The 17,562-nt window shown below is 41.0% G+C and overlaps 1 protein-coding gene across 2 annotated transcripts in view; it reads right to left on the bottom strand.

The window, feature by feature from the left end:
* Positions 1-470: 470 nt before the first annotated feature.
* Positions 471-17,562, bottom strand: part of zgc:154054 (Alpha-1,3-mannosyl-glycoprotein 4-beta-N-acetylglucosaminyltransferase B-like) — a 35,913-nt gene continuing 18,821 nt past the window's right edge. For both annotated transcript variants that reach the window (XM_027280121.1, XM_027280115.1), the window contains 6 exons: positions 14,186-14,293; positions 11,878-12,071; positions 11,240-11,318; positions 8,104-8,170; positions 4,985-5,097; positions 471-656 (listed from right to left, as the gene is read on the bottom strand). In XM_027280121.1, the coding sequence (XP_027135922.1) occupies positions 639-656; positions 4,985-5,097; positions 8,104-8,170; positions 11,240-11,318; positions 11,878-12,071; positions 14,186-14,293 (579 nt within the window). In that variant the 3' untranslated portion in view covers positions 471-638. The remainder of the gene's footprint in view (positions 657-4,984; positions 5,098-8,103; positions 8,171-11,239; positions 11,319-11,877; positions 12,072-14,185; positions 14,294-17,562) is intronic.

The raw sequence follows: 17,562 nt of genomic DNA, 5'->3' as shown, positions 1-17,562 counted from the left end.
CACGGCTTGCAGACATAGTTTGAGTCTGAATAAACTACAGTGTTCTCCTTTAACAGTAAGTTTAAACAGCCTGTATCAGACTCGTGTTGGCGGATAAAAAAACCTTCCCAGTATCTTTGTTAATTAAAGCTGACGTTAAAGCAGTCTCTGTGTTTGAAAATGATACGACCTCTATTCAGTGTACTCGAGGAACCTGTTCTGCAGTTTTAGATTTCATGTAAATGTCTGTAGGAAAAACAAAACACCCCAAGGAGCTGACATGAAATACTCAGAAAAGGTGGTACTGGATATTTTTTCTTTATTTCTTAGTACAAAGCTTGATGCAATAAGTTACCCCTTACACAGCTTGCCTTAACAATGAACTCTTTGAAAAATGAAGTGTGAGCTGTAAACTCATGAGCCTTCAGTGAAGGGGATTCCCTTCATAACTTGCTCGATATTGGAGTGAAAATAAGTGATGTCTGGCTCAGAACAAACATTCAGCATGGATCCTCGTCCATCAGTCTTTAGGCACTTCATGTAATCCTTGTAAAAAAAGTGAAAAATAAAATAAAATGTATAAGTCCCATAGTGAAAGTCTTTGTCCAGCAGCGCAGGGCTTGATAATGGTGTACTGTGTTTCCTTTCTTCTGTGGTCATCAAACTTTAATGAGTATCTAACAGACAAGAACAAGAGAGAGCATTAGGCAAAACCAAGCAACTGTAAAACCACACACACACACACACACACACACACACACAGTTGTGACGTATCCGCAGATAACAGTGGCTGTACTGTCATTGCTCAGTTAATGGAAATGCGTCTTTTAAATCACAAACATTAGACCTGTACGCACATACGGATGACACAAAGATGATCTCACTTTAATCAAACAGCACTACAGTGGTGTTTAAAGGTCCTGTGTGTTACAGAATGTGGCAAAAATGTGTTTTTTAAGACTGTAAAATCACCTGAAAATAAGAATCATGTATGTACAGAGGGAGTGGGCCCTCTTCTGTGGGCTCTGCCATGTTACCATGCCAAGAACAGACAAATTAAAGACAGGCTCTGGATGTATTTTGTACATGCTAGGAAAAGGAATGTGAGGTGAAGGGTATTCATTTGCTCGCAGTCACATGGCACTAAATCCTATACACTGGACCTTTAAAGTAGTATCATATTTAAAACTGCTCAGAAAGACAAAAGAAGAGAATGTGTCCTAACCCAACTGAGAAAAACAAATAAGAGCCATAATCATGCTGCCTTGTGATCAGGTGAATGTTGTCTCTGTCATCTTCTCTGTGCCCTGTATGTCTGTTCTCACACTATGTAACTTAAGGCTCCATGTTGAGGTAAGTGCCTGGGACTGAGTCTTCAGACCACCAGGGGAGTGTTGCTTGTTGTCACTGGGATCAGAGAAGTCTTCACGTCTTTGTGATGTGCCAGTACTGTAGCCAGGCAAGTGGGCTATGCAACTGGGTTAAGCAGCTTCAATGGAAATAGCTAATAGATTCATCATGTCCAGTTGTTGGTAGTGTTGGTGAGGAGGTCCTCTTTGACGAGCTGGAGGTCTTCAGGAGGTTTTCAAAGTTAGTGAGGGACGCTCCTGATCTGGTAGGAACTGGTAGGTCTGGTCTGGATTGCCCTGAGTGTACGGGTGGCAGAGCCAGGCATCTGAGCCACTGGAGGAATGCAATGATCGGGAGGTAACAGTTGCTTGTAAAAGTGTATTCAAGTAGGTGGATGCAGAACCGAAGACTAATTTGTAGGAAACAGTTAGCAATTTGAATTTGATGTTGGCTGCTACAGGTAGCCAGTGGAGTGATGAACAACTGACTCTTTGTGAGTAGTTCTTCAGTACTAACATGTCCTCGTCACACTGTACCTCGATGGTTTCCTTGTTTTTTAAGTTGATTTGGATAAAGGCGTCAGCCAAATGTAAATGAAAAGTTCCAAAGAGGTTTAACATGCTTGTCAGCCCACAATTATCAGGAAGCGTGACCACAGCTTCGGCTGCTCACTGCGATACCTGCTGCTGATTACCATGTGATAAACATGCAGTGTCATTTTGTACAACCTGTTTCCCAGGCCTCACCTCATATTGTTTATACAGCACATTCAGTTGCACACAGCCAAATGTGGTGCAGTCTGTACTAATACTAATACTAATACTACAAATAATTAGTGCTGTCAAAATTAACGCGTTAATTTTGTCGATTAATTTTAAAGAATTAACGCGTTAAAAAAAATTAACGCAATTAACGCGGTTTTGTTTACTTCCGGTGGCGTCCGCCATTTTGGATGTGGCAAAGTGTAGCTTTGTTTCCCAGATATATTAGTGTGTGTGTGAATGGGTGTATAAGAGGCATTAACTTAAAGCCCTCACGGAGACTGCGCCCTGGCCGGTCGCCCACATTGCCCATAGCTAAGACCGGCCCTGCTTGTTTTAGTTTAGATCTGCCACATCCAATATGGCGGACATGTTAACGTATCGCAACAACGGATGCGGCAATCTATGTGTATGTCAATGATCTATCCTGACTAAAGGAGAGTCTATGGCGGAAAGATGGATAAGGACGGATTTTTATGGGGAACATTTCATTTTAAAAAGTTGCCCGACGGCTCGTTGGACAAAAACAAGGCAATTTGCACAGTTTGCAAAGCCGAATTTAAATTCCACAGAAGTAACACGACTTTAACATATCACCTCAAAGCAAAACACCCAGTCTACACTACAGGAGTGTGGCACTCATCAGTATATTTCCTCATTCTGGCTTTTTTCTGTTTGCACTGTGCATATGTGCACCTTAAGCCAATAACATGAATGAATTTAAATATACTTTCTCTGTGTTTATTCTACATTAATTTGATCATTTTACATAAATAAATATTCATTATACGCTTCAGTCTCAGAAAAATGCATTTAATGTATTGATATATTTATTGATAGATTAATCGCGATTAATCGCGATTAATTACAGACATTTTTGCGATTAATTAGTTAATTTTTTTTAATCGATTGACAGCCCTACTAATAATATATTTTTCTGATGTCATAATTTGGGCATTGAAATAAAACTCTAAAAAATCAAAAGAGAGACATTGCACAAACACTTTGTATTGGAAAAAGTTGGATTGGCACTGAAAAAAGAAAAGAAAAATAAATATATGTGTATCAGGAACTAAGGGGGATAAAGATCTATATGATGAGTTTGAACTTGGGGCAGGTTGCTATCATTCTAATCGCTATTTGTTTTAGAGGATGTCAGATTGAAAAATAATGTGCAAACGCAACAAAGCATGACTTCCTACCAGTATATTTACATTTATGATATGGTCATTATAAATAATAAGATTAACCATGTACACATAATAGTCCTTCTACCATCCTCCCACAACATAAAGCAAAACAAAAACATCAATATTTTCAGCAATAAAAGCACACAGATTTTGCCAGAAATTACACTTTCTTTTGTCATAGTCTTTCGCTGGATACAATTTATGATTGATAACCTTAACCTTGTTGGTGATCTAGTATAAAGGTAGAAGCCAGGCTTTCTTCCATACTATATATATCATCCACAATTAGATTACACTATGAAATAACATAATGGTATGGTTGTCTAATGTATATTAGGTTTTGGTGACATATGGCTGTGCTCCAGGTGAATTCGTAAAAGACATCTCTTCCCCTCCTCTCCATGTCAAAACTGTGACAGAAAGTTCATCAGAATACAAAAATAATTATCTAAATGTAAAGGGATGATAAGTATGTTGTTTCCCCAGTACGTGTTTCAGTGCCAATGCAACTTTTTCCTGTACAGGTTTTTCAGTGTCTCTCTTATCAGTTCAGATTTGATTTTCACCCATACAATTTTATAAATCTGTTAAACAATCATCCAAACAAATAATGAGACACAACACAATGCCAAAGAATGGAAAGGAAGAAAGTAATAAATAAAATAAAGCAACAAACGGAACTTAAATAAATAAAAAATAGAACAAATAATTCAGTAACAGCTTGGTATTAAATGAGGATCCTGGGACAATTTTCGAAGTAGGAAAAATAATTCTAGCTGAGTCTTTTTAGATTTTTAAAATATGTAATCATGTGTTGCCACCTGACAAAAAAATTCTCTGTTGAGCCTTTTAATGTCAACTCAAGTTTAAGAAAATCCATCAAGTCCTCCAACCAGGAGGAAGCTGATGGAGGGCCAGAAGATTTCCATGACAGCTGTGTCCTCCTGCGTGCCAAGAGGGAAGAGAAAGCTACGTCTCCTTCCTGTATGCAGGTTTGGAATCTTGACTGGGACCCCGAAGATAGCAATAAAGGGACACTGGTGGACATCTATTTAGATATTAATTAGAGTTTTTATAGTAGCCAATAGCTCTGAGTGTATGTTACCTTTCCCCTGACCGCAATGCACTGCAGGTAGCCCTATGAGCTAGTGTCAGCATCTACCTTCCAGTTAACATGGGAGCGAACACAACCTCTGAAATCAGCATGGGCCAGCAGCTGGAGGACAGCAGCAAATATATTGTGTATAAAATCTGATCCATTTTCTTTAAAATCACTGAATAAAGTTGTAAAGTTGTGCTTTTGTACAGTAATCAGTGAGGCCCGGACATAGATGACTGTAGCAGCCCTCACAGTCACTCATAGACTGGATCTCTCGTATGAGAGAAAGCGTTTGATTGGATGTTAAATTATTACACGTCTCAAAGTGCAGGATGAGTCATTAACAAGTTTTTATGGTTTATCAGGAAATGACAATGACAAACTTTGGGTTTCTCACTTTCCTCTTCGATCATTATTTTCTTTAAACGTGATGTCTCCTCAGTTTGTGATTGTAACTGTATACCGACCAATATATGTCTTACTTACCAATACATTTCAATTTGGGACAGGTGCATGAAGCTGAGGATTAAAGTTCATTTTGAGCCCTGATGGACATACACACACACACACACACACACACACACACACACACACACAGGTCAGACCTCGCTCAGTAGAGCCCAGACGTCAGCATCAGAGTGGACCACCAGGCGTAGCTCTGAGATCGGCTGCAGCTCTTCTGCAATCTCACCCTCAGCTATCCCGTTCTCAAACGCACCTGAAACACACAAAAAACACACTACTTGTTTTTCAGACCACAACAATACTGAATTTCATTCCACCACAATTGAAATAGTCACCTATTGAAAGGCAAAACCATTTTCAGTTAATTTTTTGGTAACAACAGGAGACCATTTCATCAGATCTTCCCCCAGGTTCCATGTTCTATGTTCCAGAGAACAGTGATCGAACCACTTTCCAGTCTCTGGTGAAGAGTACAGCTCACAAAGCTAATAAAGAGTCTACGTGCTAAGCTGTTCTCAGTACGATGTTTAGCAGGCATACTGTTATGTCGACCGTGGTTATAATTTAACATGATAGCTATATATTTGTCAAATAGCACTGAACTGAATCAGCTGACTCACCAACGTTGCTACCTTTACAGATGCAGCTGACTGTGTTCTGTGGCTGTGTGTTTTTGTTCCAGAAATAATGGAACCGTCTTTCAGACGCTTGTCAGCTGGACCCTGACCACGTGTTCCAGTCCGGCAGATAAGGACATGCAGGGCAGGTTTTGCTATGGGCAATGTGGGCGACTGCCCCCCCCACCCCCCCCCGACATGCGGACATGGAATGTGATCAAACAAGTTTCACTTGTGACTTTCACCCCCAAAATGTTCTCAGTGACCCCCCCCCCCCCTTACTGCTGAGAGTCATACAGGTTGTGGTGTGTCAGAAGAGGCCAAGGGGGAGGGGGGGCGAGGGATAGACTGATCCCAGGCGGCAGGCCACACAACACAAACTGGCTTCAAATAAACTGTATTTCAGTCATAGAATTAACATAGACCCATTACCTACAGTGCATGTTAATGGGTTATGTGAAAAAAGTGTTGGCAAGGTAAGGTTAATGATGTCCGAGGCGGTCTGGCTACATTTAGCCTGGGTGAACAACAACAACCTACCCCCAACCCTGCACCGACACAACAATGTTTAGATTGTATTACTTTATTATATAAAAAGGTACAAGAACACACAAAAACACAAGATACTCCATGGCCCTGTCTGTGGCTGTGTGGAGCACCTGACTCCTCATTTTGGCTAGTGGGTGCTCCAGCACCAAATATTTCAGAAGTGCCCTGAATTTACAATTAAGATACAATGTGTTAGTGAGATCACATCACATCACACATGCATCAGTTACCCAATTAAAATGACCATGATGCAATTTTAATAACATTTGTTACATTCCTATAAACTAACATAACCTACTACAAATGATTTAAAAGATATATCACATGTAGCTTACAAAATGCCATGTCACTGTATATTAGAAGTTGTTTAAGTTAACTATAGGGACAGGGCGTAAATGCCGACATGGAAGTGATAAAACAAGTTTCACTTGTGACTTTCACCCCCACCAAAATGTTCTCAGTGACCCCCCCCCCCCCCCCCCCCCCCCCCCCCCTTACTGCTGAGAGTCATACAGGTTGTGTTGTGTCAGAAGAGGCAAGGGGGAGGGGGGGCGAGGGATGACTGATCCCAGGCGGCAGCCACACAACACAAACTGCTTCAATAAACTGTATTTCAGTCATAGAATTAACATGACCCAACCTACATGTGCATGTTAATTGGGTATGTGAAAAATGAGTGTTGGCAAAGGTATAGTGGTTAATGATGTCCAGAGGCGGTCCTGGCTACATTTATGCCCTGGGTAAACAACAACAACCTACCCCCAACCCCTGCACCGACACAACAATGTTTTAGATTTGTATTACTTTATTATATATAAAAGGTAACAAGAACACACAAAACACAAGATACTCCATGGCCCTGTCTGTGGCTGCTGTGGAAGCACCTGACTCCTCATTTTGCTAGTGGGTGCTCAGCACCAAAATATTTCAGAAGTGCCCCTGAATTTACAATTAAGATACAATGTGTAAGTGAGATCACACTCACATCACACATGCATCAGTTACCCAATTAAAATGACCATGATGCAATTTTATAACATTTGTTAACACCTATAAACTAAGCTAACATACTACAAATGATTTAAAAAGCTATATCACATGTAGCTTACAAAATGCCATGTCACTGTATATTAGAAGTTGTTTAAGTTAACATATAGTGTACAGGGCGTAAATGCCGACATGGAATGTGATCAAACAAGTTTCACTTGTGACTTTCACCCCACCAAAATGTTCTCAGTGACCCCCCCCCTCCCTTACTGCTGAGAGTCATACAGGTTGTGTGTGTGTCAGAAGAGGCAAGGGGGAGGGGGGGCGAGGGATAGACTGATCCCAGGCGGCAGGCCACACAACACAAACTGCTTCAAATAAACTGTATTTCAGTCATAGAATTAACATAGACCCATATACCTACATGTGCATGTTAATTGGGTTATGTGAAAAATGAGTGTTGGCAAAGGTATAGTGGTTAATGATGTCCAGAGGCGGTCCTGGCTACATTTATGCCCTGGGTGAACAACAACAACCTACCCCCAACCCCTGCACCGACACAACAATGTTTTAGATTTGTATTACTTTATTATATATAAAAGGTAACAAGAACACACAAAACACAAGATACTCCATGGCCCTGTCTGTGGCTGCTGTGGAAGCACCTGACTCCTCATTTTGGCTAGTGGGTGCTCCAGCACCAAAATATTTCAGAAGTGCCCCTGAATTTACAATTAAGATACAATGTGTAAGTGAGATCACACTCACATCACACATGCATCAGTTACCCAATTAAAATGACCATGATGCACATTTTAATAACATTTGTTATTCCTATAAACTAAACATAACATACTACAAATGATTTAAAAAGCTATATCACATGTAGCTTACAAAATGCCATGTCACTGTATATTAGAAGTTGTTTAAGTTAACATATAGTGTACAGGGCGTAAATGCCGACATGGAATGTGATCAAACAAGTTTCACTTGTGACTTTCACCCCACCAAAATGTTCTCAGTGCTCCAAAGTGCTTCAAATAATTAAAGTGTTCAATACTTATATATAATGTGCGTGTTTGTTGAATGTGTGTGTGTGACTTTACCAATAATGATGAAGCCGTTATCAGATTCTTGGGATAAATCGTGCTTTAGTTTATCTCGTGCTGCCGCCTGAAAGAGAAAATAACAGATATGACAAAAAGATTAATATATATAATCTACACCAACAGTAATCTAAACTATGCAATAATCAATATTTTATGCAAATATACAGTGCCAGTCAGAATGTTTGGACACACCTTCTCATTCAATATATATACTCTCTTATTTTTATGAATTTCTACATTGTAGATTCACACTGAAGACATCAACACTAACACATCTGGAATTATGAGGTAAACAAAGCAAATATGATTTATATATCATCAGCAAAGCACCCACACACCATCACACCTCCTCCATTCCTGAGTTATATACCTCTGACATTATGTTCCTGGTAAAACAGTGGGGTGTCCTCTAGTCTTTTTCAGTTGAATAATCTAACTAAGCAGACCATTTTAAGCAAAAGTGGTGTGTAGTACTCCTCCACAAATCCAGGAGTGTCAGCATATGACTTGTCTAGCCAAACGCATGATATGTGAGGCTGGGCTCAGATAAGAATGCAAATTCACACTGAAAATTATTAAACACATGACACACGTGCCACATGTCATTGTTGTCACATGTCAATCATTAACTCTTATGATGAAGCCCAATTTCCAAGGTGACTGACTTTCTGCTGTGGAGAGTGTTGAATAAAAACAGCCTTCATATCCAGGAAAAGTTTAGATCAACAGGTCTCAACCTGAGTTACAAACTACATTTAAAATCTATGTAAATATAAGTTAAATATAAATAAATAAGTTATATAAGCAACGCTCAAATAACATCTGAACTGCCTCTTTTCTAACATCAGGACCAAAACCATTTTTCACAGAGATGTTGGTGCTCATTTCAGCTGATGCTGTACTTGACCACCTTTTACTTAAGAAAGTGTTATCACTATTCAGACTAAGGCTCATGTGTCAGTGTTCTACAGTCCACACGTCCTTCCACTGGCTCGGTTATAAATATAGTGCCTACACTCCCCTGTTATCTGGAGAGCTCTGGAAAGAAACTACACAGGCCTGATAATACTGTACCGATACTCACTCTTGCACTGATACTGATACTGGAAACTTGAGTGTTTGTGCTTTACTGTGTACATTAGCTTTCTGGCTAGCATGAGCCACTTGGCATTGTTGTACATCGTAGTACATGAGATGATAATCAATAAATCAGGTCGGACGTGTTTTAACCATTTTGTGTGTGTGTGTGTGTGTGTGTGTGTGTGTGTGTGTGTTTGTGTTTGTGTTTGTGAATGATCTAGACCAGGGGTGTCAAACTCAAATACACAGTGGGCCGAAAATGTTAAAATTGCTACAAATCAAGGGCCGAATGCGTTCAACATTTATTGAAAACTTGAAAAAATTACCTTATTGTACATATTGAACCTGGAACTAACACGGCCTATAGATTACTGCATATAAAACAATATCAATTATGAAATAAATGAAATAAAAATAAAAGCAATAAAATCACTTTCATTAATTTTCATGGCTCTATCTGCAGTTTTTCCCGAGTAATTTCAAGTGAAAACAGGCAAACAGCCAAAAATAATTTACTTCAAAGAAAAATCAAATGTCCTGTAGTAGCAAGAGAAAAAAATGCAAAAATGAAACTGCATTAAAAACCGAAAATGCGTCAAAGTACCGTTTGCTGCTCTGTGATGGCTCACTAGTCAGAGTCAGAAGCTTGGTGTCTCATCTTGGATACAAGTTCATCAATGTCTGGGGTCAGGCTCTGAGCTGAGGAAATCCTCAGGATTGAGTGAAGGTGTTCGTCAGTAAGAGTTTGTGAAGTTTTGTTTTCATCTTCATCAAAGAGAACAGTTCACACAAGTATGTGCTGCCAAACATAGAGAGCGTTTGAGCAGCCTGGGAGCTCTGCAGCGCCCACAGACTCATTCTGCCTTCAGTGTGTCACTACATTGGAGCACAATCAGCTCCATTTGGAGGTTTGATGGTGCGCTTTCCACGTCAGCTGCAAATGGATTACTGAGCAGTTCAAACCTGCTATTTTGGGGGGGCTTCAAAATCTACAAATCACCGTGTGAAGTCAGCACCAAGTGTGCAGAGTTTTTCAGCAAACTGTGTAGTTGGGAAAACGGCGGCAGTGACCTGCTCTTTCATTGTTTGGCAGTGCGGAAAACAGGTAAAATTTTCCTGCAGCATCTGCGTCTCCTACAGGTGCAGCTTGGTTTTAAAAGCCCTCACTGTAGCATACATGTCAGTGACGACACAGCCCCGACCCTGAAGCTGCAGGTTGAGCGCATTCAGGTATATAGATATACGCTGCCTCCCACCTGTCGTCCACCTTTCGTTTAGCCATTTTTAGGGAAGAGGGATAGTTGAAAGTTGTGCAATACCAAAGGACTAATGACGGACGAGTGAGGTGTGCAGATGCATGGGCAATGCATTGTGGGATTTGTAGTATTACGGTGGTGCGTACGATATACCGGTAGGCCAGCTCTAATAGTAAATTGATTTTATCACGGGCCAGATGTGGCCCGCGGGCCTTGAGTTTGACACATGATCTAGACTATGGAATGGACTGGATGTAAGAAATACTCTCAGTGTGTCACCCATACTGATATTTGGCATCAGCAACAGCCAACAATGACCTGATGACGTCTCTCCCCCTCCCTAGGAATGAGATTAGATTTCACCACGACCTGAATAACTACATTTCTATAAATCTGTGACCTACTTCATCAATTTGGCAGAGGTGGTTTACTCTTCAGGCCGCAAGGTGAACCCTCTGGACTTGGTCTCATCTTGTGTAACGTGGTTTCCCTCTTATCTTCCAAACAGCGATTCCATGTCTGTCTAACTTTACTTAAAGGTCACCTACGGCATGACCACTTTTCCCCTTTAGTGTGACAGAAGTGTCATGTGACACACACGGAGCAAGAGGGAGGCAGTGGAGTGATAACAGATAGTTTGTTGTGGTGGCTGTTTCCTGCCACTCCTTCCCGAGGCATCAACACCTGAGATGAAAACCAAGACCTGCTCAACGTTGGTAATGAAACCAAAGAACGCACACCCACCCACACACACACACACACACACACACACACACATAGCAAGGCAGGTTACTCACATTGCTGGACAGCACTTCCACTGTGGTGTTGTGGAATCTGTCTCCACTGGTCTCAATATTTCCACTGCGGAACAGGTACCTGCAATACAGTACAGTGGTGTCAGGCTGTACTGCATGGATCAACACACTGAATATTGAATAAATAATTTTTGTGTGTTCTTCAATAGTTTTTCCATCCTCCAGAGACAGATGTTAGCATGGTGGGTTACAGAATAAAACGATAAAAAAAAACAAATGAAAGAAACAATAAACGTGTGTTAGTCAAAGAAGGAGTGAGTAAACGTGTGAATGGCCACTTCAACCTGAGAACACAGCCCTTGTTGTCAGCGAGCGCAGAGGTCAGCAGGGAAAAAAACTTAATATTTTCACTGTGTGTTCATGTGTGTGCGTTCAGATTAGAGAGATATATGACTCAGCACAATGTTTGACCCGAATTCACCTCACACTCAAGCTTCTCCCTCAACTCCCCGGCACACCCACAGGGAGTATAGACTGTGTCACTTTCCTTTATCCAGACAATGTACCCAAGAAGTTGACACATCAGTGGAATTGTCTCTTTTACAAGATCTATCAATGAGTTTAACGGTCTTCATGGAGCCCTTGTGGATTTAAGAAAATGAAACAGATTTGAAACTGACCCGGATATTCGGATTGGCTGCAGGAACTTGAAGAGGATGTAGTCATTCTTGATGGGTGTTAACGCCCAGAAGAAGTCCACTCCTTTGTAAGCCTTTTCCAGGCTGTGCTGCTGGTAATGTTTCAGGCTGCTGCTCACCTTTGCAGCTGGATTACTGTGGGCCTGGTACAGCGCCTGCTTCCCAAAGTCCTTATCCTGGACAGGAGGAGAGACCCAGAGAGAAGAATTAAGACATCTAAACACATTTGACCCATTTTCAGCTGATTCAGCTAATACATCAAACAGCCGTTATTAACCCCTGCCTACAGCCCTTAATGTTAATGTTGTCACACCAATAAAGTTCATTTTTACGGTTTGATTTGGTTCACATCAGTAAACTTTCCCACATCTCATATCCCACATCAAAAAGGAGCCAGGACAGCTCCTGTCATCAAGGTTCTTTTTTACAACTGATTATTACCTGGTGACCCGTTTAAAGTAATAAATCTCTGACCTTTAGAATCAATCTTCTCGTAATAGAAACCATATTCTGTCTAATAACGTGGCTGCTTTCACACATGATGAAGTGATGACTTCAAACTAAGACATTTTGTCAAACAAAGTCTGTCATGAGGTTTCTTCTCACTTCCCGTCTGTGGCCACCAGTGAACATAATTAGTAAAATAACTAGTGCTGTCAAAATTAACGCGTTAATTTTGTCGATTAATTTTAAAGAATTAACACGTTAAAAAAAATTAACGCAATTAACGCGGTTTTGTTTACTTCCGGTGGCGGCCGCCATTTTGGATGTGGCAAAGTAGAGCTTTGTTTCCCAGATATATTAGTGTGTGTGTGTGAATGGGTGTATAAGAGGCATTAACTTAAAGCCCTCACGGAGACTGCGCCCTGCACGGTCGCCCACATTGCCCACAGCTAAAACCGGCCCTGCTTGTATTAGTTTACGGGCAGATCTGCCACATCCAATATGGCGGACGTAATGTATCGCAGCAACGGACCAACCTGCTCAATGAGGCATCTATGTATATGTCTATGATCTATCCTAACTAAAGGAGAGTCTATGTATATATGTCTATGATCTATCCTAACTAAAGGAGAGTCTATGTATATATGTCTATGATCTATCCTAACTAAAGGAGAGTCTATGTATATGTCTATGATCTATCCTAACTAAAGGAGAGTCTATGTATATATGTCTATGATCTATCCTAACTAAAGGAGAGTCTATGTATATGTCTATGATCTATCCTAACTAAAGGAGAGTCTATGTATATATGTCTATGATCTATCCTAACTAAAGGAGAGTCTATGGCGAAAAGATGGATAAGGACGGACTTTTAGGGGGAACATTTCATTTTAAAAAGTTGCCTGACGGCTCGTTGGACAAAAACAAGGCATTTGCACAGTTTGCAAAGCCGAATTTAAATTCCACAGAAGTAACACGACTTTAACGTATCACCTCAAAACAAAACACCCTGTCTACACTACAAGAGTGTGGCACTCCTCAGTATATTTCCTCATTCTGGCTTTTCTCCGTTTGCACTGTGCATATGTGCACCTTAAGCCAATAAAATGAATGAATTTAAATATACTTTCTCTGTGTTTATTCTACATTAATTTGATCATTTTACATAAATAAATATTCATTATAAGCTTCAGTCTCAGAAAAATGCATTTAATTTATTGATACATTTATTGATAGATTAATCGCGATTAATCGCGATTAATCTATCAATGTTTTGCGATTAATTAGTTAATTTTTTTAATCGATTGACAGCCCTAAAAATAACTCAAAATCAACTCCAGTCTGCTGAGTGGTTCCACGCATTTCACATGATTTGCATGGTATACTTTCTTAATTAATTTTTCTTTGTGTTATTAAATGAACTGAAAGGTGTATGTGTGTGTGATAGATGTGGTGTGGGGTTATTTCCTGGCTGTTGTATCTCACTAGCTGGCTGTTGTGCAGTAGGAGGTGGACAGAAGAGTCACCTGAGGGCTGCTGGAAAAATAATCTTGACATAAAACTTATGAAGAGTACAGTCTAGACCTGCTCTGTACGGACAGTGTCAATAGATAACTTCTGTTATGATTTGATTTGTTGGTGTACGTACTGTGAGGCAGGCCTGCTCACAGCCACAACAATAAAAGAAAAATATGTTCATTTGCATATACCACCCATACAGTAATAATACAGAGCCTGTTGAAAAATGTAACTAGCTGATCATAAATTTAAATGACTCAGGCGTTTCTGGGTAATCCATTTACACTTTAATGTCCGGCACAAACACACTGAGTGGAGGTGAACTCACCTTCAGCTGCTGCAGTTTTCCCGGCAGAGAGGAGTGCAGGCCGACGTGCTGGAAGAGGGACGGCTTGTACCTCTGCTTGAGCAGTGCTTTCTGCTCATTACAGTGTTTCTAGATAAGACAACACATCAGCATGTGTGCATGGCATACAGTACACACACAAACTGCCCTACCAGATAAATGTGGATATTAGAGAACCATAACCAAAATGCTTCACAGTTCTTACAATGTGTGAAATAAAGTCTTCTATCTAATGATGTTTTTCTCTGTGTTCTGAAGGCTGCATGACAGAGCAGGTGACTTAGCCAGATCCAGCAACTAGGGGCGCTATCGCGCTCAATCAGGAAGAGTGTATGGGCTGAAATATGTGCCACCAGAAACTGAATTTGAATCATTTATATTTGAATTTGAATTGCTAAACTTGAATAATTGCATTAAAAACTGAATTTCTGGAAGCTGTCATCAGCAGAAAACTGAAAAAGCACAAATGTGAGGGGCTGGAAATGAACAAAAAGCAGCTGGTTTTTATTTTCTTCCCCCTCCAGAAAGTTGAAGGAACCTATTGAGGAAACCTGTCATTCAATGTTCAAAGTTATTCTGCTTTGTGTGCTCCCTGCACTCTGTTCTACGCACAAGACTCCAGAGTCCTTTGATTGGCTAGATTGTTTGTCCATTCGATGACTGTGCTTTCAGTCTGCCGAACATCTACTTTTCGATTGGTCTTTTAATTGTACATTTCTGTCTTCAGCCGAATCTCAAAGAAAACAAAAACAAAGAAACACAAAAACCACATCTCTTTATCATAAGCGTTTCAGAGATATTCACAGGACAAATTGTGTCCCAGGAGAGATTTTCTTTTTTCCCGGGACAGCTGATGAAAAAAGAGAACAATTCTGGGAAAAACGAGACAGGTGGCAAAACTAGATTCAAATATAACGCCATAAAGCAGTTCTTCCTCCGATTCATGGCGGCAGTAGCGGTTTTAGGTAGGGGCGGACAGGGCAGCCGCCCGGGGCGCCATTTTGTGGGGGGCGCCACGAGCGCTTGGGAAAAAAAACAAAAAACAAAAAACTTTTGTATCATATCGCTGCAATCGGCACATTGGCGCCCCCTAACTGCAGGCGCCCTGCCTTGCTTGCTGAGAAGGTGCCATCCACAGAAGCCAGGCCCAGTAGAGGTTAGGCACGGGCGAAGATATCCTGTCTATCATATCACTGTGTGGGTAATTGGCACATTGGCGTTGCGAACAAAGCAGAATCTAGACTTCAGCTTCCTCATGCTTTATGCTCAGGACAAGGAACTTACTATGTTCAGGTAAGGCTCAAAGGTCAGATTCCAACTATAAATATGTATAAATAATTTATGAGTATAAACAGATTTAGAACACCAAACTGATTAAAAAGAATCAATCAAAATCAAAGTGTAGCATGGATGAAACTTGTGCCCCCAAAACAAACACTAACTCACTGACGTGTTTAAACGTGACCAGTTATCTCTTAATGTGTTTCCCAGGAGCCTCTGCTCTCTTTTCTCACTTGTGACAAACAGGTGCTCGAGATGCTTAAGAAAGATAAGATACATTTCCAGCAGCAGCAGCAGCAGTTTGTCTGAAACAAACGAGGCAACAGCTAGCTAGATTCATAAGCACTGTGTCCAAACAGACACAAAAAAAACTCAAATTTCAGCAGAAGAACACGTCACATCACCCACACTGCTCCACTGACAATCTTTGGCATGGCATGTGGGGAATGAAACCACAAAGAAAAGAACACTTGGAACAAAGACAGAGATAACAGCATAATGAAAGAGTGACACATCATGTCTGATGTTGTGATGTGGCTGGGAAGTTGTTAGGGATTGTTGTAATGGACTGACTGGAATGAGTTGTTTTGTTTTCCAGTTAGAGGATGACATCGTTGCAAAGGCAGGTTACTACAATGACATGAAGACCTACACTACCCATGAAGCTTCCAAGCAATGGCTCTACCTGGAGTTCTCCAGCTTGGATTTATAGGTAGGTGTGTGTGTGTGTGTGTGTGTGTGTGTGTTGTGTGTGTGTGTAACCATTTGAGCCTGGTTTGATGGCATGCCTGTGTGTACCATCTAGGAAGATGTTCCGAACCTTGACCTCCCGATGGTCGTGGAGTTCTTCTGATGTTCCACAGGGACAAACCCATCGACTGGCTGTTGGATCACATTCTGTGGGTCAAAGTTTGCAACCCAGAAAAAGACGCAGTAAGTCAGCTTTGAATTGACCACGATGATGCAATAAAACACTTTTATTACTCTGACTACTAATGACATTATCGTTTCAGCTTTACTAAAATGTAGAGCAACAGAACAAGGGTGATACCCTTGACATTTATTCCACTCACCCACCCACATATGACAGTTTGAAGCCTCAACGTTAGACTACAGGAAATCCGTAAACAGATGACGTAGAAAATACAAGAAGAAAAGAAACAGGTGACGGAGGCTCACAGATAGCAGACTGGCTTCTCTGATTCAGTGTGCATTCTGTTAGAACACACCTAAGTTCCCCAAAGAATAGAGAACGTCAGCCTTTTATGGCACTTCCATTCAGTGTGGCAGCATGTGTTGAAGGTGTGCGATTGTGTGTGTGGTTATGATGTGTAGTTCTGGAAACCAAAAACAAACAGCCACAATCAACAGCTCACAAATGCTTGACTAAGCACACTGAGAAATAAATAATTACCTTAACATGAAATATATGAACATCATAGAGAGAGGAATATACATGATGAAATATTCACATTGAACTGACAAACAAAGGAAATGGTCAGTGCTATATATAACAAAAATGACCATTTAAACCATCAGGGTAATAGCTAACACTGCTAGAAATATTCACTGTAGCACCAGATATAATCTCAACCAGCAGACATATAAACAGATAAAACATACAGCAATGAAAATGCATCCAGTAAATAAACAATGTAACTTACATTTCTCTGGACGCAACTGAACCACAAACAGCAGATCAACCGACAAAGTAACAAACGCGTCTCCGTCCTCAGTCTCTTCTTCTCTCTCACACAAGCAGCGGCACATCTTGTGGGCTGAAATATGTGCCATGTAACATAGTGGTCAGGTCATTTGTTGCCACCCGCCATGCAGCGCCGGTCCTGGCCACATTTGCGCCCTGGGCGAACCCCCCCCCCCCCCCGAGGCGAACATTTTCCCGTGCGCCCTCACGGCCCCCAGTGGCATTAGATCCCCTTGGCATTGCGTTGCATTTGGAGACCCAGGCAGAGGTGAACTGTCGCCCCCCCGTGCCCCCTCCCCTTGCCTTTCCCTTCACACACACAACTCCTGTGCACAGCACCTTCTCAACAAGCAAGGGCGCCTGCAGTCAGGGC

This window comes from Larimichthys crocea, chromosome I (genome assembly GCF_000972845.2).
Source record: "Larimichthys crocea isolate SSNF chromosome I, L_crocea_2.0, whole genome shotgun sequence".
In the NCBI taxonomy this organism is placed as follows: Eukaryota; Metazoa; Chordata; class Actinopteri; family Sciaenidae; genus Larimichthys; species Larimichthys crocea.
This window is presented reverse-complemented; position numbering and strand designations above follow the sequence as displayed.